This window comes from Myxocyprinus asiaticus, chromosome 14, assembly GCF_019703515.2.
Source record: "Myxocyprinus asiaticus isolate MX2 ecotype Aquarium Trade chromosome 14, UBuf_Myxa_2, whole genome shotgun sequence".
Taxonomy (NCBI): Eukaryota; Metazoa; Chordata; class Actinopteri; order Cypriniformes; family Catostomidae; genus Myxocyprinus; species Myxocyprinus asiaticus.
In genome coordinates, this window is record NC_059357.1 from 20327283 (window position 1) to 20351493 (window position 24211).

At 38.0% G+C, this 24211-nt stretch overlaps 2 protein-coding genes across 4 annotated transcripts; both read left to right on the forward strand.

The window, feature by feature from the left end:
* The first annotated feature begins 527 nt into the window (after positions 1-527).
* On the forward strand, positions 528-4275 carry LOC127451360 (gastrula zinc finger protein XlCGF8.2DB-like). Its single transcript, XM_051716008.1, has 3 exons — positions 528-863; positions 1159-2320; positions 3303-4275. The coding sequence occupies exons 2-3, from the start codon at positions 1375-1377 to the stop codon at positions 3395-3397; spliced, it is 1041 nt and encodes a 346-aa protein (XP_051571968.1). The 5' UTR covers positions 528-863; positions 1159-1374; the 3' UTR covers positions 3398-4275.
* A 1459-nt stretch (positions 4276-5734) lies between these two features.
* LOC127451359 (gastrula zinc finger protein XlCGF7.1-like) lies at positions 5735-23836 on the forward strand. 3 transcript variants are annotated; one of them, XM_051716006.1, is made up of 2 exons: positions 5735-5953; positions 7860-9504. In XM_051716006.1, the coding sequence occupies exons 1-2, from the start codon at positions 5881-5883 to the stop codon at positions 8780-8782; spliced, it is 996 nt and encodes a 331-aa protein (XP_051571966.1). In that variant the 5' UTR covers positions 5735-5880; the 3' UTR covers positions 8783-9504. The 3 variants fall into 3 exon arrangements, with proteins under 3 accessions (XP_051571966.1, XP_051571965.1, XP_051571964.1); XM_051716005.1 differs by lacking the exon at positions 7860-9504 and adding an exon at positions 22544-23836 and having other exon boundaries at positions 5739-5953; XM_051716004.1 differs by lacking the exons at positions 5735-5953; positions 7860-9504 and adding exons at positions 13650-13850; positions 22544-23836.
* Positions 23837-24211: the final 375 nt, after the last annotated feature.

The window sequence follows — 24211 nt, forward strand, 5'->3', positions numbered from 1 at the left end:
AATCTGACCATGTCTGATTATTGTAGTGTACGGAGTACATGATAATGGTCAATGTGAGTATTGTGGCGAGAAAGAACTAGTAGAACACATAATATATGGTTGTAGAAGGTATGTTGAGGAGAGAAAGGAATTAATACTACATTTAAATTGAAAGGTTAGAAAGGATAAGGATTTGGAGTATTTATTGGGATGGGAGTTTAATAGAGATTAAGTAGGATACATGATTCTTATACAATACATATATAGTACAGGATTAAATGTATGAATGTACACATTTAAAATATAGTAATCATGCTCAGCTCCACTCTGGATCTTGAGGGGTTCTGTGTGGATGCTGGAGGAGCTGACCCAGCGCCAGCCGATACCTGCTTTTTTTCTGTCGAGAAATAGAGGAAGAAGAGAAGAGAGGGATAATAGAAAGAAAATGATCCTAAATAAACCATGATTGTACAACAGCACAGTAGGTGGCGATATCCACGTTGAATGCAACTCGCCAAAAAACAAAAGAAGAACTATACATGCAGAGCGCCATAAGTGGATCAGCTCATTTCTTCGTCTACGTGAGTTAATGAAACCACTTATCGAAAATGTGACTGTGAGTCCTGAAATTTTGTCTCAAAACTCACAGTCAGTTGTTGGCGCTGATACACCATAAGCGTATTAAACCAGCGACTAAACCTCGCCAGAAGAAGGCAAGTCTTTGTAATGTTTACATGATCCTAAACGTGACGAAGGAACGTTTCCAAACAAGCAGAAATAACTCGATGTGTAACAACTGACTGCTGTAAAGATGTTTGTTAAAGAGGAGAGTGTGGACAGGAGTGATGCAGAGACATTCACAATGAAAATTGAAGAACAAAGAGGTTGGTCTCCATTCATGCTTCTTTTTTAATGACTGACGCTGTACATTAAGATGTGAAATGAATTAGGATTTATAAAATAACGTAGTGAGACCCCTAAAAAGAAAAGGAAATTACTTAAAAATGGAGTTATCAACTAGATTAATAAGAGCATGCCAGAAAAATCTATCACATATTAAAGATCATAATAAAATAAATATTTGACGTTTGTACTTTCAGCTGTTAAATTGGGGCTCAGTTTTTTCTTTTATATTTTTCAATTTTCCCTGTTAAATTCTATTTAATGTTTTGATTTTAGCCCTGATGGAAGTGAAAGATGAAGAACTGAATGATGTTCAGGAGATTCTTCAGTATCAGGAAGTTCATAATGTCAAAACTGAAGAAACCCCCTTGAGTTACTCACAAACTGAAGATAATTTATCACAAAGCAGGCACTCAAAAAACAACCCAAAAATCGTTTGTCTGCCCTCAGTGTGGAAAAAGTTTCAAACGTAAAGGGCACTTAAATGATCACATGAGAGTTCACACTGGAGAGACACCTTTCATTTGCCCTCAATGTGGAAAGAGTTTCAAAGATAAGCGCAATTGTACAAATCACATGAAAATTCACACTGGCGAGAGACCTTTCACCTGCCTTCAGTGCGGAAAGACTTTCAGTCGTAGAGAACCCCTTGATAATCACATGAGAGTTCACACTGGAGAGAGACCTTTCACCTGCCCTCAGTGTGGAAAGAGTTTCAAAGAAAAGGGCCATGTTAAAAATCATATTAAAACTCACAGTGAACAGAGACCTTTCACCTGCCTTCAGTGTGGAAAGAGTTTCAGTCGTAGAGAACTCCTTGATAGTCACATGAGAATTCACACAGGAGAGAAACCTTTCACTTGCCCTCAGTGTGGAAAGACTTTTAGATATAAGAGCAATTTTGAAGGTCACATGAGAATTCACACTGGAGAGAAACCTTTCACCTGCCCTTTGTGTGGAAAGAGTTTCAAAGCAAAGAGCCATGTTAAAAATCACATGAAAACTCACAGTGAACAGAGGCATTTCACCTGCCCTCGGCGTGGAAAGAGTTTCAGTTGTAAAGAACTTCTTGACAATCACATGACAATTCACACTGAAGAGAGACCTTTTATCTGCCCTCAGTGTGGAAGGAGTTTCAAAGATAAGAGCAATTTTAAAAGTCACATGAGAATTCACACAGGAGAAAAACCTTTCACCTGCCCTCAGTGTGAAAAGAGTTTCAAAGATAAGAGCAATTTTACATATCACCTGAGAATCCATACTGGAGAAAAACCATACAAGTGCTCACGGTGTGGAAAGAGTTTCACCCAGAGAGGAAACCTGAACACACATGAAAGACTTCATACTGGAGAAAAGCCCTACAGCTGTCCTGCATGTGGATTGAGTTTTACCTCAGCAACACTTCTGTCGTATCATAGAAAAAGACATTGTCATCAAGGTGAGCATAATTAATGTTCAGCTGGAAAATAAAGTGTCGGATTACCCCGAAGATGTATTTTCTGCCAAAAAAGGAGTTACATCTAAAGGGTCATTTTTTGCTACAATACCTGTAGTGGTTAATGAGTTGTCTTTATATGTAAATAGCAGTAGAAAGTTTAAACCTTACGTTATGCAATTACCTGAATGGCAAAGAGACAAATCTTTTTCTGTATTCATTAAATAACTGTGTACAACTTGTTTTGTTGTCTGTGCTTGTTTTGCATTTAGTTTGAAATCTAAGAGTTTTATTTTGTATTCAGAAAGTGTCAGTTCTGTTAGGAAACCATTTTTTTAAGTTTACCATTTAAAAAAAAAAAATTATACTTAAATGTACTGTACATTTCTTCTCATAATCTTGACTCTGTATTCATGTAATACACACTTTAAGTTGCATCTAACCAGAGACTAATTAGTCAGAGACAGAGCACTTGTATTAAAATTAATGGGAGAAATTTGAAACACCCAATATGCTGGATATAGAAACTGAAGTCCTGCATGCGCTTTAGCTAGACCAGCTGGGAAAATAGCATTTTTAGTGCTATCTGAGGAAAAGAAGCACAATGTATGATACCATTGTACCCTCAAAGTATTTTAGCCTGTTGGTAAGATTTACACATCTCGGTTCATAACAAAATGAATTTTGTAATCTAAAACTAAATAAACCATAAAAATGTTTAGTTATGTTATTAAAGATCTAATTAAATTTGCATTTCTAATTCACAATTCTCTAATTTTAATAATTTTTTTTGTTTCAGTTTTTAAATAATGTTATGAAATTGAAATGTGTTAATCTTACATTTATTTTTGTGAGTGTTGTCAGATTTTACTGCTGATTTGAAATATTTTCTTTGATCATTGTCTTGACCAACCATTTTGGAGATTTTGGTCTTTCCCCATTTAAATAGATGGGAGCTGTACTTTAATGCCGCTTGTATCCATAGAAAATACTGTAGCTGCCCGGGAGCATTCCAGAGGTGACCGACAAGACCGACTCATTATTTTCATTAGCCAAAATCCCCCACCCCACAAAAAGTGATAAAGGTAACTGGAGACTTTAACTGCATGCATTTGTTTAGACATTTTATTTGAACGAGAATGTTATGATTTTAGCAGGATACAGCCCTAATGATTTAAGTCATCACTTGAAATATTTGAAAGCAAACCTGGCCATTCAGAACAAGAGTAGAATATGAGGAAAACGTAATCATTTTTCCATAATTCATAAAAGTCCAGACTTTAAACCCCTTTATTCAAAATTGTACAGAACTTGCCCTTATGAAAGTTTACTAATGTTCTTAATTGTTTAACAGTGTGCAATAATAAGGCCATATCACATGTAAGACCATTGGTGGCTCCTCATTACTGTGGATAGGTCAATGTAGATAATCTAATTAATAGCCTAAACACATTTAGACATTTCAACTAACTTTCAGTATCAAATAGATTTGCCCTAATAGGCTTAATATGAAAATGTAACATTTCTGTCATAATATCAGTTGGTATTTCTACAGTAAAAACCTAAAACAATTTTAGTAAGAGTGATGATGTGTACATTGAAAATTCTTGTCATTTATGCTGATATAGCCACAGTGTTGTTTCCCCTTTTTTTCATCAGTGCAGTTTAATGTTGAGGCTTTCAAGCTGTTTGAGATGTATGACATTCTTCAAAGCACTGTAATGTAGAACAATCTGTGTAAAATTTCTAATGGTTTGCATAAGTTCTGTGATCTGAGCCACAATATTGAGGGAAGCCTGGTTGAATCCAGCATGCGCAGACTGATCAGAATGAATTCGGAAACAAAAGGTTGACTTTTTTTTTTTTTTAAGATAAAATCGGTGTGTGCTAAACAAAATTTTGAAACACTGCTCCCAGTGGCCAAAGCAGCCAAATGTTGTTTTCTGGGTGTACTGTCCACAGAGGGGTGCCAAAAGCGAGTACAGGCAGTAATACATTGAAGAGGACTGCATGTTTTATAATCTGTATAATAGCACCTATAGTAAAAGGAAACATAAGAAACTGTCCCAGAAATTGACATTTAATTATTATATAAAACTTACTTTTAACCATTATTTTTATTTAAAAAAATAACATAGTAATGTGATGAGATTTTGTTTTATTATTATTAATATTATAATTACATTTAATTATTTCATACAAGTGTATGGAAATCTACAACAACTGATCGGGTGGGCAAGGCTTCCAAGTGGGCAGGCCCATGCCCACCAGGGCCCACCCATGGCTTCGCATCTGCCACAATGCTGTAGAAATAGTTGAAATCACATTACTTCTTAGGTGTAATTTTCATTTAGGTTAATTTTTTTGTATTAGGGGGAAAATCATGCAATAATTGTTGCTCAAAAAATGTAGGACACAGCTAATTATTACGCTTTTGGTCATTAATATGACTGTATTGAATGACTTCTTAATAAAATTAATTGGATGTCAAGTTAATAGATTATGTCATGTATGATTTTAATAGTTGGACACTGTCAAGAAGGTCAACACCTCTGAGAGTGTGCAGGCCAAATCAATATTTTTAGTTTTCAAAAAGCATTGAAAAGACATTGAATTTGCACCTCTGGTGGAAGATGGTCAGTCATTGATCTCTCTGCCCCAAGATCAATGCTATTCCTCTCAGTATAATGGACAGCTGGACCTTAATAACATTAATAAAACACCAGCACAGACATGCTCCAGAGATACACATTGCCCAAAGCACATTGTACCTACATTTAAAGACATCTCATTATGTCATCTGATTGGTTAAAATACACATAGATCAACTGTTGCCTCATTAACATCAAGAACATGGATTACAATTTAGTAGTTTACATTTGTTTGGTTTTTATAGCATGAGCAAAAAAACAAAAAAAAAAGAATGAGTATTTTATAATTAACCTTTTATTGCTCTTTGCCAAATGTGACATTTATAGAAATAAATTCAGTAATCAAAAGCCCTTATTCATTGTTTTTGAAAAAGAAATCCAAAACATTTAACTTTCGAAGAACACTAAGGCTCTTAAAACCTTTCTTTCTTTTTTCTTTTTCTTTACTAATGTACATTTAATTTACTTCTGTACACTTGCATTTTTTCATGTTTTTTATTTTTATTTTTATTATTATTATTTGATAATACCATGGCAAAAACAAAAAAACTAACAAACAAAAAAACGCCACATAACGTGTGACGTTGACTCGATGTTGATTTTAAACCTAAAAGACGAAAATATTGCAAAAAATCACCACTTTCCACTTTAGATTAAAATTGGACGCTTAAAACAACAACAACAACAACAACAAAAAAAAACCCATTTACATCAGGTTGTCAAATACCGCCAGTAAATTTGGTGGCGCTAATTCACTATGAGCGTATTTAATGCCACTAAACCTCACCAGAAGAAGGAGACTGTTTTTATTTGAGTGCATTGCGGTAATGTTTACATAATCCTAAACGTAACACTGAAACGTTTTCAGACAAGCAGAAATAACTCGATGTATAACAACTGACTGCTGTAAAGATGTTTGTTAAAGAGGAGAGTGTGGACAGGAGTGATGCAGAGACATTCACAATGAAAAATGAAGAACAAAGAGGTTGGTCTCCATTCTTGCTTCTTTTTTAATGACTTAAGTTGAACATTGAGATATTACGTCGGCGTTTTAGTGCCATGAGGAAAATAAATGAATTCTAAGATTTCGAGAATAAAGTCAAAATTACGATAATAAAGTCGTAGCATTATGAGATTAAAGTCGTAATATTTTGAGAATAATGTAAAAATTACGAGATTAAAGTCATATTATTTTGAGAATAAAGCCAAAATTATGAGAATAAAGTCATATAACTAAGAGATTAAAGTCGTGATATTGTGAGAATAAAGCCAAAATTACAAGAATAAAGTCATAGCATTATGAGATTTAAGTAGTAATATTTTGAGAATAAAGCCAAAATTATGAGAATACAGTCATATCACTAAGAGATTAAAGTCTTAATATTTCGAGAATAAAGCCAAAATGACCAGAAACAGCGCGTCATTATCACAACGATAGAATGCCAAGCTAGCAGCTTCATCAATGCAAGAAATTGATGTAGATGATTTAGATAAATTATACTTTAGTTTAGGATTTAGCAACAAAGAAAAAATATGTCATCTTTTAGCACGAAGTTATTATTGGGATCTGGACACTGCAGCGGTTATGAATTGAATTTATTCAGGAGAAAGAACCAGACAGAGGTTCGTGCAGTCCCGCTCAGCGTGGGTGATACTTGGGCTGGGTTCCCAGAAGCTCTAAGTTGAACATTAGTAGCACTTAAATTGTACTTACTACAGCACGTTTCCCAAAAGCATCGTTATCTAAGTAGCAGTAAAAATGCTTGTAAATTAATTAGAGCTATGATCCGCTCTTAAGTCCATAAATTACACACGTGTTGTTCTCGCATCTTGCACAGTTGATCAGATACAAAGGGACATTTAATAAATTATATTAATATATTTTGATCATTGGAATCCATTGTACACCGTTTCAGAGGATAAAAAAAGTGTTGAAATCAATAGGCAGTCTCTGCAGTTTGTGCACACCACGTGATAGGTGTAAATTAGATCTAAAGATGGATCACGTTTTATTGGCCTCCTTTGATAAGCATAAATCAACAGAAAGATATGTTCTTATTGAACAGATTTGCTTGGAAGACATATGTTAGTAATGTGACCCTGCAGATTAAAACTTAAATAGGCCAAAATAAATAATTAAAATATGGTTAACATAGGAGGGTGAGAGTGTGCAATGAGTGATTCATTCTCCCTCTTCCTCCTCCTCCTCTTCTGGGAACCCAGCCCAAGTATCACCCACGCTGAGCGGGACTGCACGAACCTCTGTCTGGTTCTTTCTCTTGAATAAATTCAATTCATAACCGCTGCAGTGTCCAGATCCCAATAATAACTTCGTGCTGATGTGCCAAAAGATGACATATTTTTTCTTTGTTGCTAAATCCTAAACTAAAGTATAATTTAACTAAATCATCTACATCAATTTCTTGCATTGATGAAGCTGCTAGCTTGGCATTCTATCGTTGTGATAATGACGCGCTGTTTCTGGTCATTTTGGCTTTATTCTCGAAATATTAAGACTTTAATCTCTTAGTGATATGACTGTATTCTCATAATTTTGGCTTTATTCTCAAAATAATATGACTTTAATCTAGTAATTTTGACTTTATTTTCGAAATCTTTGATTTGTTATTTTTTTTACATGGCACTAAAACGCCTTCGTAAGATATGAAAGGAATCAGTACTTATAAATTAGCGTAGATAGACCCCGAAAAGAAACTGAATTTTGAAGTAATTTCCTTTATGTACTAGTTAAGAGCATGAAGGAATAATAGAAATAATCATCTATCACACATTAAAGAGCATAATAAAATAGATACTTTGTTTTTGCTGTCTGCTATTAAATTGGGCTTCATTTGTCTCTCTTGAATTATGTTTTAATATTTTAATTTTAGGTCTGATGGAAGTGAAAGATGAAGAACTGAATGATGTTCAGGAGATTCTTCAGTATCAGGAAGTTCTTAATATCAAAACTGAAGAAAACCCCTTGAGTTACTCACAAACTGAAGATAACTTATCACAAAGCAGCACTCAAAAAACAACCCAAAAAACTTTTGTCTGCCCTCAGTGTGGAAAGAGTTTTAGATATAAGTGCAATTTAAAAAGTCACATTAGAATTCACACTAAAGAAAGGCCTTTTACATGCCATAAGTGTGGAAAGAGTTTCAGCCGTAGAGAACTCCTTGATAATCACATGAGAGTTCACACTGGAGAGAGACCTTTCACCTGCCCTCAGTGTGGAAAGAGTTTCTCAAATAAGAGCAATGTTAAAGTGCACATGAGAATTCACACTAAAGAAAGGCCTTTTACATGCCATGAGTGTGGAAAGAGTTTCTCAAATAAGAGCAATGTTGAAGTGCACATAAGAATTCACACACAAGAAAGGCCCTTTACATGCCATCAGTGTGAGAAGAGTTTTACACAGTCAAGCAGTCTTTACAAACATCTACGTCACATTCACTCTGGAGTAAGGGAATTTACCTGTGAGCAGTGTGGTAAAACATTTACTTCACCGTTCAATCTGGGGAGACATCAGAAAATTCATACACATGGGAAGTCTTATGTCTGTTCTGATTGTGGAAAGAGTTTTGCGTGGCTTGATTCTTTGCAAAGACACCAAAGATTACATGTGACCATGAAAACTCATGTGTGCTCTGAGTGTGGAAAGGCTTTTACTACTGCTCGATACTTGAAAGAACACCAAAGAATCCACAGTGAAGAAAAGCCGTACAAGTGCTCACGGTGTGGAAAGAGTTTCACCCGCAGAGGAACACTTAAAACACATGAAAGACTTCATACTGGGGCAGGGGCATTGTGATGGTAGATTATCGCTTGCGTTCATTCAGTTCAGCACATAAATGAGAGTCAGCTGTTCTGGCCAGTAGTATCCACTGTTCAGTGAAATTGAGACCTTATGTCTGACTTCTACGCTTAATTATGAACAGTTTACAATGTAACCTGATAAGTTTAAGCTATGGTTTGAACGTTGACATTATTTTGGGGAAAATAATCAACGTTATTCAATCAAATATGTTAAAATGTATATAAATACACTTACACAGTAATGGAACAATGTTCTTGTAAATTGTAAAGAGTTAGATATTAGAAATATTTTATCTATGTTTGATATAGCCAGCTAGATAGTTGTCTGATAACATCAGATACTGTAATGTTACTTACCTAATGTTGGGCAAATCAGTTGTTCCTACTAAATCTATTTTTTTGTATTTTTTTTTATTAATGCCAAGAACAATCTGAATACTTACAGCAGTTGCATAATGTACCAAAAAATACAATAAAATACAATACAACAGCCAGAGGGAAACAGTTATAAGTGGTTATATATCAACAATATTTGTTGACATTTAGTTTTTTTTTTTTGTTTGTTTTTTGTTTGTTTTTTTGTTATTAATGCAGTCTTAATGCACATTAAGATGTATCATAAGAATTAAAATCAACCTAATAGTGTGGGAGGAGTGGATTTTTGCCTAGAAATGTACAATTATAAATGAAAACTTTTCCAAAAATAAAAAAAAACAAATGGACAATATGTGTATATTGAATTTCTGAGTTTTAATACCAATAGAAATAGCATTTACGACAATTTTGAACTTTATTGGAGTGGGAAGATTTTGGGAAAATTCTGAAAGGGAACATAACTGGTCAACAATAAGAATATTAATTCTAAACCAATTCTCAAAGAAATGTAAGTTATTCCTAATATGAAGTTGTAGTTAAATCAGGAATTAGATTTTTTTTTTTTTTTTTTTTTTTTTTAAGTTAAGTGAATAGTCATCCATACAACTTTCTTTCTTTCTTTCTTTCTTTCTTTCTTTCTTTCTTTCTTTCTTTCTTTCAGTCATCAATGTCAATGGGGTCAGCATTCAGAAGGTAGCTCACGGGTAGTTCACCAGCTCTAATTCAGTACAATAAATAATGCCATTTACTAGGGATGTGCGCTACGACTAATTTGTCGTTTAAACGGATGTTTTGTAACCGACTAGTCGACTAGTCTAAAGAGAAACAAACCTTCAGAAAACAGTAAAAAAAAAAAAATGTATGCGACCCATTTAAAATATTTAATCTATTCCAAATCCGAAGCTAAATTCCACTGAAAAGGGTCATTTATCTGCGATGTCCTCGCCTTGAATTATGATCACTGTATATTAAATATAGAACATGACACGCATTCACCTTTAGCGAATACAGGTTTATTTATTGAAAACAATTGAATGAATAGTGCAGGATCAATGGAACAACCCTAAAAGCCTGTTCTAAACGGAAATCACAAAGTAAAAGTTAATTAACATATGAAAACAGTCAGGACATTGTTGAAAACAATTAACAGGTAGTCTAAGTCAAATCTATGAGAGAGAAAAAAATGCGCTGAAAAGTTGCGCGTATTTCACGACGTGCAGTCGTGCATTAGCCATTGATCTAATATGACAGCTGTTCGGTAAAGAACGTTAACCAATAGCAGTTATGATGTGTAAAAAAAAAAAAAAAAGTAGCTATAGGACAGAAAAAAATAGGCCTGTGATGTAGCCTGTAATAATGTACTCTAAACATGATGTGCACCCAGAATAAAAGATAGTTTAACTCGTTAAGCAGTTGGCACCTCATTGAAAATAGCCTTCTTAATCAGCAGATTAAAAAAATTGCATACCTACTCTAAAACAGTTATTTTCTAGGCTACTTACTCAAAAGCATAAATGTTTTGATGAGTAAAATGAACACGTCGATATGGTCTGGTGAAAGACGGGACTTGACTCACCTGAGGCGGCTATCCTGCGCTTGAAAAAGCCCACTCAGTGGAAAAATATCATCCAAGCATGCACAGATGTAAAGAAGACTCAAATGTGAAAACATCCTTAGGGACTTTCAAACATTTGGAAAGCCTATTCCCGCACCACCACCGAAGTGATTTCATAACTACTTTGCTGAGTTTGCTTGTCTAGTGAGAGGACATTTTCCTGCGCGCGCCGCGAGTGAGAGAGGAAAGAAGCACGCGCAGCCTGAGGTGAAATTAAACTCTGTATCTGTGTTGGATAACTCCGATGATGTATTTTCTGCCAAAAGAGCAGTTTCTGCTTTTTGGACCTTGAGAGTTCTGGTCAACATTCACTTATATTGTATGGACCCTACAGAGCTGAAATATTCTCCTAAAAATCTTAGTTTGTGTTTTGTGTAAGAAAGAAAGTCAGACACATCTGGGATGGCATGAGGGTGAGTAAATGATGAGAGAATTTTCTTTTTTGGGTGAACTATTCCTTTGAGTCTGATCAGAGACTATTTAGGCCGAGATGGAGCACTTGTATTGAATGGCAGAAGTTGAAACACCCAATATGGCTGATGTAGAACTGGAAGTCCCACCTTAGAGATAAAAGAGCTAATCACCTTTTAGGTACAGACATCGCCTGTCAATCAACTCGAGAATGTGCATGCGCTTTAGATAGACCAGCCAGGACAGTAGTGTGTTTTTTTTATTTTATTTTTTATTTATTTTTTTGCATTATCTGAGGTAAAGAAGAACAATTTATGATACAATTGTACAGTCAAAAATATTTGTGCTGTTTTTAAGATTTACACATTTCAATTTCATAACAACATCCCATCAAATTAAGTTACGTAATCTTTAACAAAATTAATACAACGTAAAATATTTGTTATTTTTATTATTATTATTAAAGATTATGCAATTATATTTGATGGAATTTTGTTATGAAACTGAAATGTGTATGTCTTTTTTTTTTTTAAGTGTTATCAGATTTTACTGCTGATTTAAAATATGTTCTTTGATTGTTATCTTGACCAACCGTTTTGGAGATTTCAGTCTTTCCCAGTTCAAGTGGATGGGAGCTGTACTTTAATGCCACTTGTATTCATAGAAAAAACTGTAGCTGCCCTGGAGCATTTCAAAGATGGGAGCCAAGTGGACTTGCTTTAAAAAGTACTTAGTAATCTACAACCCCGCCTATCAGAGAAGAGTAGCAAATCACTTCCAAAATGACACACTAGTTCAAAATGCAATCAGTGAAATAAAAACTGAAGAATCCAGAAATCATATCACTGCCTTTGGCAGTAGAAATTTATTTTATTTTATACAGACATAAGCAGATGTTAATCTCAATGCAGCATCACTTTTGCAGTGCACAGACGTCTGGTTTGCCCATATTGTAGTACATTTGAAATCTGTGGTGCCATCAATAGAAAGAGCAAATTCTAAATTGATGAAATTACCAAACGTAAATAAATATCTGAAGCGCAGGCTGAAGTGTGATCAGGGCCTGTAGAGACAATGATGTGAGCTCTTCTTGAATTTTATACTACCCTCTCAATGTGTAACTGATTCTTTCAGAGAAGTCTTATATGTTGCTACGAGAACCAATCACCAGCCAAACACATAAGGTCTGTATATGAGGATTTTGTTGACCTCAATTATCAGAGTGGAGAGCTGAGAGGAATACATATCATGCTGTAGTTTTCATGTTCATTTTTATTGTGTCATCTCTGATGACAGATGCAGGAATTTGCAATATCCAAAAAAGTCTTCCATCGAAGTGTATTCTACTTTCACATTTTATACAGTAAGGTGTATATGGCCAATGCATCAAAGCACACTGATTCTTGGTGATCAAACCAAGCCCATTTATTTGACAACACAATCAGAGGTTTGATTCTAAAGGTGCAGATATTTCATTTTGTGTGTTAGGAGATTATTTACTAGTTTGGGGGGGTTTATAAGTGTAAAACCATGGAGTTATAGGGATGCACGCGAATTGTAGAGACCACTAATAATTGTGTTTTGGTCATTAAAATTAAACAATTGTTGTTCTTGCAATTAATTGGACATCAAGTAAATAGATTATGTCATGTTGTATGATTTTAATTGTTGGACACAGTCAAGAAGGTCATCTCTGAGAGTGTGCAGGCCAAATCAATATTTTTAATTTTTAAAAAGCATTGAAAAGACATTGAATTTGCACCTCTGGTGGAAGATGGTCAGTCATTGATCTCTCTGCCCCAAGATCTATGCTATTCCTCTCAGTATAATGGACAGCTGGACCTTAATAACATTAATAAAACACCAGCACAGACATGCTCCAGAGATACACATTGCCCAAAGCACATTGTACCTACATTTAAAGACATCTCATTATGTCATCTGATTGGTTAAAATACACATAGATCAACTGTTGCCTCATTAACATCAAGAACATGGATTACAATTTAGTAGTTTACATTTGTTTGGTTTTTATAGCATGAGCAAAAAAAAACAAAAAACAAAAAAAAAAAAAAAAAAAAAGAATGAGTATTTTATAATTAACCTTTTATCGCTCTTTGCCAAATGTCACATTTACAGAAATAAATTCAGTAATCAAAAGCCCTTATTCATTGTTTTTGAAAAAGAAATCCAAAACATTTCACTTAAGGCTCTTAAGACCTTTCTTTTTTCTTTACTAATGTATGTTTAATTTACTTCTGTACGCTTGCATTTTTTCATGTTTTCTTTATTATTATTATTTGATAATACCCTGGCCAAAAAAAAAAAAAAGAAAGAAAAAAAAAAAGAGCCACATATCGTGTGACGTTGAGTCGATGTTGATTCACGTCAGGTTGTCCAATCCCTCCAGTCCAAATGGTGGCGTTAATTCACTATGAGCGTATTTAATGCCACTAAACCTCACCAGAAGAATGACACTGTTTTTATCTGAGTGCATTGCGGTAATGTTTACATAATCCTAAACGTAACACTGAAACGTTTTCAGACAAGCAGAAATAACTCGATGTATAACAACTGACTGCTGTAAAGATGTTTGTTAAAGAGGAGAGTGTGGACAGGAGTGATGCAGAGACATTCACAATGAAAAATGAAGAACAAAGAGGTTGGTCTCCATTCTTGCTTCCTTTTTAATGACTTAAATTGAACATTGAGATATCAGCAGTGCTGGGCAGATTACTTGTGAATAGTAATCAGATACTGATTACAAATTACGTTACAAAAATGCAATCATTAACGTAATCTCAGATTACACATTTTGGGTAATCTAATCCGATTATTTTTGGATTACTTTCAAACTAATTCTATTTTATTGTGTCATGCATTTGAATAGGATAATTATTTTAACAAAGTACAAAGATAAAGAAAATGTATTCCATTCTTTATTACTAACAAAAAGAGCCTCACAAAAAGAACTCCTTATGACATTTTTAAGAAGTGCATTAAACACATGTACAGTAATGACAGTGCATGGCCAAAGTTTATAATTCAAAACAATAAGATGTCAATATCATTTTAAGTGCATAAAACAATAGCATCATTTTGAACATTAATGACCATAAAAGCAACATAAAATGATCATAAATGAATGAAAATAAATGACCATAAATTCAATGAGGTTGCCTTGGTCAAAGCTTTCATCTAAAAACAACTGAAACACTTTTAACCCTTACTGCTTACTGATAGTCCATCGCCTATTCCAAAGCTGAGGTGCAAGATATTAACTTTTGAACAGCAAGAATATTCTAAAAGAGCAGAATTTTAAAATAGCAGAGTTCCACCGAGTCACACAAGGAACAATTGTCAGGTTTTGTCAAGTTTTATGCAGTGGACTCATTGCATCAGCAGCAACAGCAGAGCGATGGGCTTTTATCCATATTGTTGCACATTTTGCAGTTTAACTATTGTGTACCTTGTGGGCAGGACCCTTAGAGATGGCATCCACTAGATCCTTTGAAGCAATTAAGTTAAATATGTGAGCTGCACACCACTGGTGAGTTAGTAAGAAATAATATATATATATATATATATATATATATATATATATATATATATATATATATATATTAGTTGAAGTCAGAAGTTTACATACACTTAGGTTGAAGTCATTAAAACTAATTTTTTAACCACTTCACAGATTTAAAATTGTTGTTAAAGTTGTTTAGGACATCTACTTTGTGCATGACACGAGTAATTTTTCCAACAATTCTTTACAGACAAATTGTTTCACTTTTAATGGACTATATCATAATTCCAGTAGGGTCAGAAGTTTAAATACACTAAGTTAAATGTGCCTTTAGCAGTATGGAAAATTCCAGAAAATGATGTCAAGCCTTTAGACAATTAGCCAATTAGCTTCTGAAAGGAGGTGTACTGATTTGGAGGTGTACCTGTGGATGCATTTTAAGGCCTACCATCAAACTCAGTGCCTCTTTGCTTGACATCATGGGAAAATCACGAGAAATCAGCCAAGTCTGGTTCAAGTCTGGACCTCCACAAGTCTGGTTCATCCTTGGGAGCAATTTCCAAATGCCTGAAAGTACCACGTTCATCTGTACAAACAATAGTACGCAAGTATAAACACCATGGGACTACGCAGCCATCATACCTCTCAGGAAGGAGATGCATTCTGTTTCCTAGAGATGAACGTAGTTTGGTGTGAAAAGTGCAAATCAATCCCAGAACAACAGCAAAGGACCTTGTGAAGATGCTGGAGGAAACAGGTAGACAAGTATCTATATCCACAGTAAAACACGTCCTATATCGACATAACCTAAAAGGCTGCTCAGCAAGGAAGAAGCCACTGCTCCAGAACTGCCAAAAAAAGCTAGACTACAGTTTGCAAGTGCACATAGGGACAAAGATCTTACTTGTTGGAGAAATGCCCTCTGGTCTAATGAAACAAAATTTGAACTGTTTGGCCATAATGACCATTGTTATGTGTAGAGGAAAAAGGGTGAGGCTTGCAAGCCGAAAAACACCATCCCAACTATGAAGCATGGGGGTGGCAGCATCAGGTTGTGGGGATGCTTTGCTGCAGGAGGGACTGGTGCACTTCACAAAATAGATGGCATCATGAGGAAGGAAAATTATGTGGATATATTGAAGCAACATCTCAATACATCAGCCAGGAAGTTAAAGCTCGGTCGCAAATGGGTCTTCCAAATGGACAATGACCCCAAGCATACCTCCAAAGTTGTGGCAAAATGGCATAAGGACAACAAATTCAAGGTATTGGAGTGGCCATCACAAAGCCCTGACCTAAACTTCCGACCCACTGGGAATGTGATGAAAGAAATAAAAGCTGAAATAAATAATTCTCTCTACTATTATTCTGACATTTCACATTCTTAAAGTAGTGATCCTAACTGACCTAAGAGAGGGAATGTTTTCTACGAGTATGTCAGGAATTGTGAAAAACTGAGTTTAAATGTATTTGGCTAAGGTGTATGTAAACTTCTGACTTTTATATATATACACACAACAGTTAGTTCCGGTCCTCAAATCTGGTTGGATGAGAGACGTTTCACTGTGTGTATCACTCCGCATGTGTTCGTGTTGTTCTAAACTAAAGTGTAAGGGCAGTGCAGATGTGTTAAGAGCCATCTGTCTCTTTACATTTAATTTTGTGACATTAAATATTTTAGCCAGCAGGTGGAGGCAAAAGACTATTTTTGTTTGTATTATAAGCCATTTAGGTGACGTGAAGTGAGTCAGTGTCACTCAGTGTTCTATTCAGCAGCACTACGTGATCGCTCGTATTGCTACTACACTACTAAAGCTAGGAAATAGCTTTAAACAGCTTTAAACTAACAACTTCAGCATTAAGGCTCATCACAGCTGAGAGACACAACAGACTGATTAATTACATAAACTCAAGGTGCTTGCATCTTAGCAGAGTTTCTTGGAGAGGATGTACTGTTCAAAATGTTGGAGGAGATTGCGGTTTCTATAGTAAAAGACTCTTGCGCACCGCCAATTAGGGAGGAATACCCCTGCTTGAATGGCTATTTTTCCACTGAGAAAACTGATCTTCAGAAAGCTGACAGCATCTCTGCTTGGGAGTGGCAACAGGTGATAGCACATGCTCCATCTCTCTCTCTCTCTCTCACACTCACACACACACATCCTTGTTTCTCCAATAACTTGTTAGAAACAGCCCAAGCTGTGATACTAGTTCTAAAGTGACATTTTTGAATTACTAACAAAGGCTTGGACGCATCATTTGGTTTGAACTAGCAAAGGCAGATTCTGATCCGTCGTGTAAGAAAGTAGTTCCATGCACAAATGTGTTTTTTATGACCGTACTTAGTTTTTCCTTATTTTTTAAAATGTACTTTCATTGAAATGTTGTATATAAGCAATATCACACTAACAATCAGCACTCGGCCTGCGGCCGAATCACAGCAGTGATCACTCTTGCTCGTGTGATATCGCTTAAATACATATTTTAAAAAACATCTAGTTCATTTTAAGTGCATAATACATTACATGAACAAACAGTAATGAACCAGAAATTAACAGCAATTACATTGCTAGGTCAAAGCTAACAGCTCAAAACTCTGACATACTTATTTTTAACCCTTACTACTTAGTAATAGTCCAACACCTATTCCCTGTGGTGCGTATCTTACTGTTGCAACATAAAAGGAGCACATGCTCAAAATGTTAATCTGTGAGACTATTATGCTTCGGTATAAGAATATGATTATATTGATATGAAATTGATCAATAAATTATGAATTTACTGCCGCTGCCTTGTTAATGTCATCTTGTAATCTATAAAAAGTAAAATCAAGTACTTGATTTTTGTAATCTGATTACGTAATCCAGATAACATATAATACGTGCAACAGGACTGGTTGGTATGGGGAATGAGGAAGCGTGGTTCAAGTATCTTTAAACTCTTTATTCACACAATAACACTCAAAGTCAGGGTCAATACTCTAATGCGTCACACTCCTGTGCATCACTCTCTCTCCCTGGGCTCTGGCGTGGGCTCTTCTTATCGCTCTTCCTGGATTACTGTAACAAGAAACAGCTGTTAGACCTAATTTTCACCCAGGGATGAATCCTTACCGCTTCCCCTCTCCCTGGATGGACACAACCACACCCCCACTGCTTGACTCAGGCCAAGGAGCCACCACTCCCCCCATTTCTCAAGAGGAAATCCAAAACAGCCATCTGCACCCCTGGCCTGTGGACCACCTCGAACTTAAAAGGCTGTAACGTCAGATACCAACAGGAGATCCACCTGTATCCTTCATTCGGTGGAGCAACTGGAGTTGGGCGTGATCTGAACAGAGGGCGAAGGCCCGCCCCAACAGGTAGTAACGGAGAGTGAGGATGGCCCACTTGATGGCCAAGCATTCCTTCTCCACGGTGCTGTACTTAGTCTCTCTCAAAGAGAGCTTCTGACTAATGTACAGCACTGGCCATTCCTCCCCCTCCACCACCTGCGAGAGCATTCAATCTGTAAACTGAAAGGTAGAGAGAAGTCAGGTGTATGTAAAAGCGCCTCGCCACAAAGTACAGCTTTCACCTGCATAAATGCCTGTTGACACTGCTCCATCCACTGGACCGGATCTGGTGCTGCCTTTTTAGTGAGATCAGTCAGCGAGCTTGTGACAGCCAAATAATTAGGTACAAACCTGTGATAGTAGCCAACCAGCCCCAGGAACTGTCTTACCACCTTTTTGGTCGTAGGTCTCGGGGAGGCTGCAGGCAATGCTGTTTTATCAATTTGAGGCCGCACCTGCCTGTGGCCCAAGTGGAAGCCCAGATACCGTTCTTCCACTTGCCCAATCACGCACTTCTTTGGGTTTGCCGTGAGCCCGCTTGCCTCAATGACCTCAGGACAGTCCTCAGATGTTGCAGGTATCTGCGTATGCGGCATATGCAACGTGCGGTCTGAGGACTAGGTCCATGAGACTTTGGAATGTAGCCAGAGCCCTAAACAAACTGAATGGAAGCATCACGAAATGGTGTTAGCCAAACAGTGTGGAGAAGGCCGTTTTCTCACAGAATATTTGGGTTAAGGGGATATGCCAATAGCCCTTTGTCAAATCCAGTGTCGAATAAAAACGTGCTGTGCCTAACTGATCGAGCAGTTCATCTATACGAGGCATTGGATATGCATCAAATTTAGACACTGCGTTTACCTTTTGATAATCCACACAGAACCGGACAGACCTGTCGCTCTTAGGAACCAGCACTATAGGGCGGGACTAGTCACTGTGATATTATTCTATTACTCTCATCTCAAGCATTGCATCCAATTGTTCTCATACCACTTTTTTCTAGTGGTCGGGAAGTCAGAAGGGACGAGTACGTACCACTACCCTGGGCGTAGTCTCGATGTGGTGCTGGATGAGGTTTGTATGACCAGGTCGAGGCGAGAACACATCTGCAAATTCTTTCTGCAATTTAGCAATGTCTGTGAGTTGAGACAGTGAGAGGTGATCTCCACAAGAGACCGGGGTGACATGATTGGCTTTTAAGTTCACCTCCGGCATGAGCTCCGCCCTCTCCAGAACCACCGTCGCCAATGTCACATAATTTCCATAATTTCAGGAGGTTGAGATGGTATATTTGACATGCGTCACCTCTATATGTTCGTTTTACCTCATAATTGAGAACTCCCACTCGTCGTGTGACCTCAAAGGGCCCTTTCCACTTGGCGAGTAATTTGGAGCTCGAGGTTTGGAGTAATACAAGCACTTAAACTCCCAGTGCAAATTCCCATAGCCAAGCTCCCCTATCATACATTCTTTGGCTTTGGCATTCTTGAGCTTGGAGCAAATTCTCCTGTGTTAGTTGACCCAAAGTGTGGAGTTTTGCTCTAAGATCAAGAATGTACTGAATTTCTTTTTTACTGTTTGACGGTCCCTCCTCCCAAGCTTCCAGCATGACGTTGAGCACACCATGCGGCCAACGCCAATACAGTAGCTCGAATGGGGAAAACCCTGTGGAGACTTGGGGGACCTCTCGGACTGTGAATAACAGAGGTTTGAGCCACTTCATCCAATTTCTAGCATCCTCATGCATGAACTTATGAATGATATTTTTCAGGGTTTTATTAAATTGTTCCACCAACCCATCTGTTTGTGGGTGATAAACACTGGTGCGAATCGATTTAATACCCAACAATTCATACACTTCACGTAGTGTACGTGACAAAAGTAGTGCCTTGATCAGTGAGGATTTCCTTCGGAATCAGCACTCAGGAGATAATTCTGAAGAGTGCCTCCACAACACTACATGCTGAGATGTTGCGCAGAGGCACTGCTTCCGGATATCGTGTTGCATAGTCCACCAGAACTAACACAAAGCGATGTCCGCGTGCCGTCCCTTCTAATGGCCCGACGAGGTCCATGCCAATTCTCTCAAGGGGACCTTCATTAATGTCAGAGGGCGCAATGGCGCTTTTGGGGTGGCCGGTGGATTCACCAACTAACATTCACGGCATGCCGCACACCACCTGCGAACATCCCGGTGAATGCCCGGCCAATAGAAATGGGCCATTAGACGGTTTAGTGTCCCACTATTGGATTATGATGAGCCGTCTGGAATAGCATTTCCTGATGGCTCTTCGGTATCAACAACTGGGTTGTATCTTCTTTTGTCTGAGCGTCCTGCGTCACTCGATACAACCTATCTTTAACAATTGAAAAATACGGATATATGAGTGCAACATCTGGCCGGAGACACTGTTCATCAATCACTTTCACTTGATCAAGAGCATACCTAATGGTCTCGTCTCGCGACTGCTGGGGAAGCTGAGTCTTCCCCCTCCCTTACATCATCGTGATGTGGAGCTGATGTAGAGGACCCTGGCTCCGCATCCCCAGCCAGCGAGTCACACACCACACTCCGATACACTTTGTCGCAGGACACATCCACACACATGCCCCTTAATAAAGAAGTTAATGCTGGCCAATTCATTCCCAAAATGAATGGATGAGTGTGGTGGGAATTAATCACAGTCTAGATACTATGATTTTGTCGCCGAACTTGAATAGTGATGGTCACTATAGGGTAACTTTGAATATCCCTGTGAACACTCCTCACCTTCACCCTCTGCACCGTGCCCAAAGCCTCGCTTGAACCAAACATTGGTGGATAGTGGTTTGATTGCAACCTGTATCCACCAAGGCTTGATATGTACTTCTCCTGATACTCACAGTTATGCGGTACATTCCAGCTCGATCAAGGGCAGCCCGTGGGGTGTCGGGGACCCGGACCAATACTCCCAGTTCCATCACTGGGCATTGGTCCTGGAAGTGCCCCGGCTCCCTGCAACTCCAGCAAGCCGGCCCAGATGCTATGCCCACGACAGCGGATTCACCAACCTGGGGGGGCGGGGAGAGAGTGAGAAGAGAAGGGGGAAACCACCGGCTGGACAAACCCCTGGGAATGTCCCCCATTTCTGAGGAAACAGGGTGGGGCGGGGCAGGGACCAGATACGGGGGGGGGGTTGAAAGGGAGCGAGAGAGGGAGAGAGGGAGAGTGAAGAGAGAGTGAGGTGAGAGAGAAAATGAGGGCTGCTCTGCCCCCAAGTACGCTGCCATATATTCATTAGCCAGCTGGATGGCCTCTTCTAGTGAAGCCGGGCAGTGGCACTGGACCCATTCTGCTGTTCCGGTCGGCAGATGAAGGACGAACTGCTCCAGCACCACCAGATCGTTGACTTCCTTGGCATCATACTCCTCTGCCAGCAGGCACTTCCAGCAGGCATCACGGAGCTGTTGGGCAAGAAAAAACGGGCATCAGCGAGCAGGATTGCTGTTGTTGTTGCTCGGAGCTGCGGCCGACCTGTTGCATGATGGCTTTTTTAAGTCCTCATACACCAGGAGGTTTGCGGCAGGCAGGTGTTGGGCAATGAGCTGGGCTTCCACGGACAACAGCGGCAGGAGGCGGGTGGCCCACTGTGATTTCGGCCATTTCCACAGCTCCGCCGTTCACTCGAACAACGCCTCTGGTTCATTGTGCGGGCCCATTTTCATCGGGGTGAGTGGGGGCATGGAAGGTGTTGGGTCTGGGGTTGCGGCTGAGCCTGGTTCCTGGTGTATGGAGCGCCTGCCGGTCCTCTGCTTGAGCCCAGAGAATCGCCTGGAAACACTGGTCTTGGTCTCAACGCAGCTCAAGAAGGGCATGGTGTTGTGCCTGGTGCATGCTGGTGAGGGACTTGATGACTTTGGCCAGCGGTGAGGACTCCATGATGGCGTATTATCTTCGCGGGTTGTAACAGGACTGGTCGGTATGGGGAATGAGGAAGCGTGGTTCAGGTATCTTTTAAATTCTTTATTCACACAATAACACTCAAAGTCGGGGTCAATACTCTAATGCGCGCACTCCTTTGCATCACTCTCTCTCTCCCTGGGCTCTGGCGTGGGCTCCTCTTATCGCTTTTCCCGGATTACTGCAACAAGAAACAGCTGTTAGAGCTAATTGTCACCAAAGGATGAATCCTTACCGCTTCCACTCAATCCCTACCACTCAACCATGCCCTCCCCACAATACCTTACAACCCAACACTACATATCAGTACCTGAAAGGAATCAGTACCTATAAAATAACATAGATTTACCCCGAAAAGAAAAGAAAATTACTTCAAAATTCAGTTATCTACTAGTTAAGAGCATGAAGAACTAATAAAAATAATCTACCACATATTAAAGAGCATAATAAAATAGATGTTTGACTGTTTTTGCTGTCTGCTATTAAATTGACCTTCAGTTTTTTCTCTATTATTTTCATTTGTCCCTCTTGAATTATGTTTTAATATTTTAATTTTAGGCCTGGTGGAAGTGAAAGAGGAAGCACTGAATGATGTTCAGGAGATTCTTCAGTATCAGGAAGTTCATAATGTCAAAACTGAAGAAAACCCCTTGAGTTACTCACAAACTGAAGATAATTTATTACAAAGCAGCACTCAAAAAACAACCCAAAAAACTTTTGTCTGCCCTCAGTGTGGAAAAAGTTTCAAACGTAAAGGACATTTAAATGATCACATGATAATTCACACTGAAGAGAGACCTTTCACCTGCCCTCAGTGTGGAAAGAGTTTCAGACGTAGAGAACCCCTTGATAATCACATGAGAGTTCACACTGGAGAGAGACCTTTCACCTGCCCTCAGTGTGGAAAGAGTTTTAGATATAAGAGCAATTTTAAAAGTCACATGAGAATTCACACTAAAGAAAGGCCTTTTACATGCCATGGGTGTGGAAAAAGTTTCTCAAATAAGAGCAATGTTAAAGAGCACATGAGAATTCACTTTGGAGAGAAACCTTTCACCTGCCCTCAGTGCGGAAAGAGTTTCACAAAAAGGAGCCATGTCAAAAAGCACATGAGAATTCACACTCAAGAAAGGCCTTTTACATGCCATCAGTGTGAGAAGAGTTTCACACAGTCAAGCAATCTTCACAAACATCTGCGTCACATTCACTCTGGAGTAAGGGAATTTACCTGTGAGCAGTGTGGTAAAACATTTACTTCACCGTTCCATCTGAGGAGACATCAGAAAATTCATACAAATGAGAAGTCTTATGTCTGTTCTGATTGTGGAAAGATTTTTGCACGGCTTGATTCTTTGCAAAGCCACCAGAAATTACATGTGACTGTGAAAACTCATGTGTGCTCTGAGTGTGGAAAGGCTTTTACTACTGCTCGTGCCTTGAAAGAACACCAAAGAATCCACAGTGAAGAAAAGCCGTACAAGTGCCCACGGTGTGGAAAGAGTTTCACCCGCAGAGGAACACTTAAAACACATGAAAGACTTCATACTGGAGAAAAGCCCTATAGCTGTCCTGCATGTGGATTGAGTTTTACCTCAGGAACACTTCTGTCATATCATAGAAAAAGGCATTGTCATCAAAGTGAGCATAATTCATGTTCAGTTGGAAAGTAAATATTGTTGGATAAACTCAAAGATGTATTCTGCCAAAAGAGCTTTTAAATATAAAGGTGTACTTGGCTACAATATAGTGCTGAATGAGTTGTCTTTATACAGTAGTCGAAAGTTTATAACTTACATTATGAAATTACCTGAAGTGCAAAGAATCATAGTTTTCTGTATTCATTAAATAACTGTGTACAAGTTTTGTTGTCTGTGCTTGTTTTGCATTTAGTTTGAAATCTTAGGTGTTTTAATTCGGTTAAGGTTAATAAGGTTTACAATTTTTTGAATTTACATTTAAATGTACATTTCCTCTTATAATCTTGACTTTGTATTCATGTAATACACGTTAAAGGAGTAGTTCACCCAAAAATGAAAATTCTTTCATCATTTACTCACCCTCATGCCATCCCAGATGTGTATGACTGTTGTTTTTCAGCAGAAATCAAACAGATTTTTAAAAAAATATGTCAGCTCTGTAGGTCCATAAAATGCACTTATAGCCATCATAATTAACCCATACGACTCTAGTGGATTAATTAATGTCTTCTGAAGCTACAGTGCATTC

Excerpts from the sequence above, each read along its gene's own strand:
- LOC127451359 (XM_051716005.1), top strand. The coding sequence starts at position 5,881 with ATGTTTGTTAAAGAGGAGAGTGTGGACAGGAGTGATGCAGAGACATTC. Across the intron at positions 5,954-22,543 it reads GAAAAATGAAGAACAAAGAG|GCCTGGTGGAAGTGAAAGAG; the intron begins GTTGGTCTCCAT and ends TTTTAATTTTAG.
- LOC127451360 (XM_051716008.1), top strand. The coding sequence starts at position 1,375 with ATGAGAGTTCACACTGGAGAGACACCTTTCATTTGCCCTCAATGTGGA. Across the intron at positions 2,321-3,302 it reads AAAAAGACATTGTCATCAAG|AAAATACTGTAGCTGCCCGG; the intron begins GTGAGCATAATT and ends TTGTATCCATAG.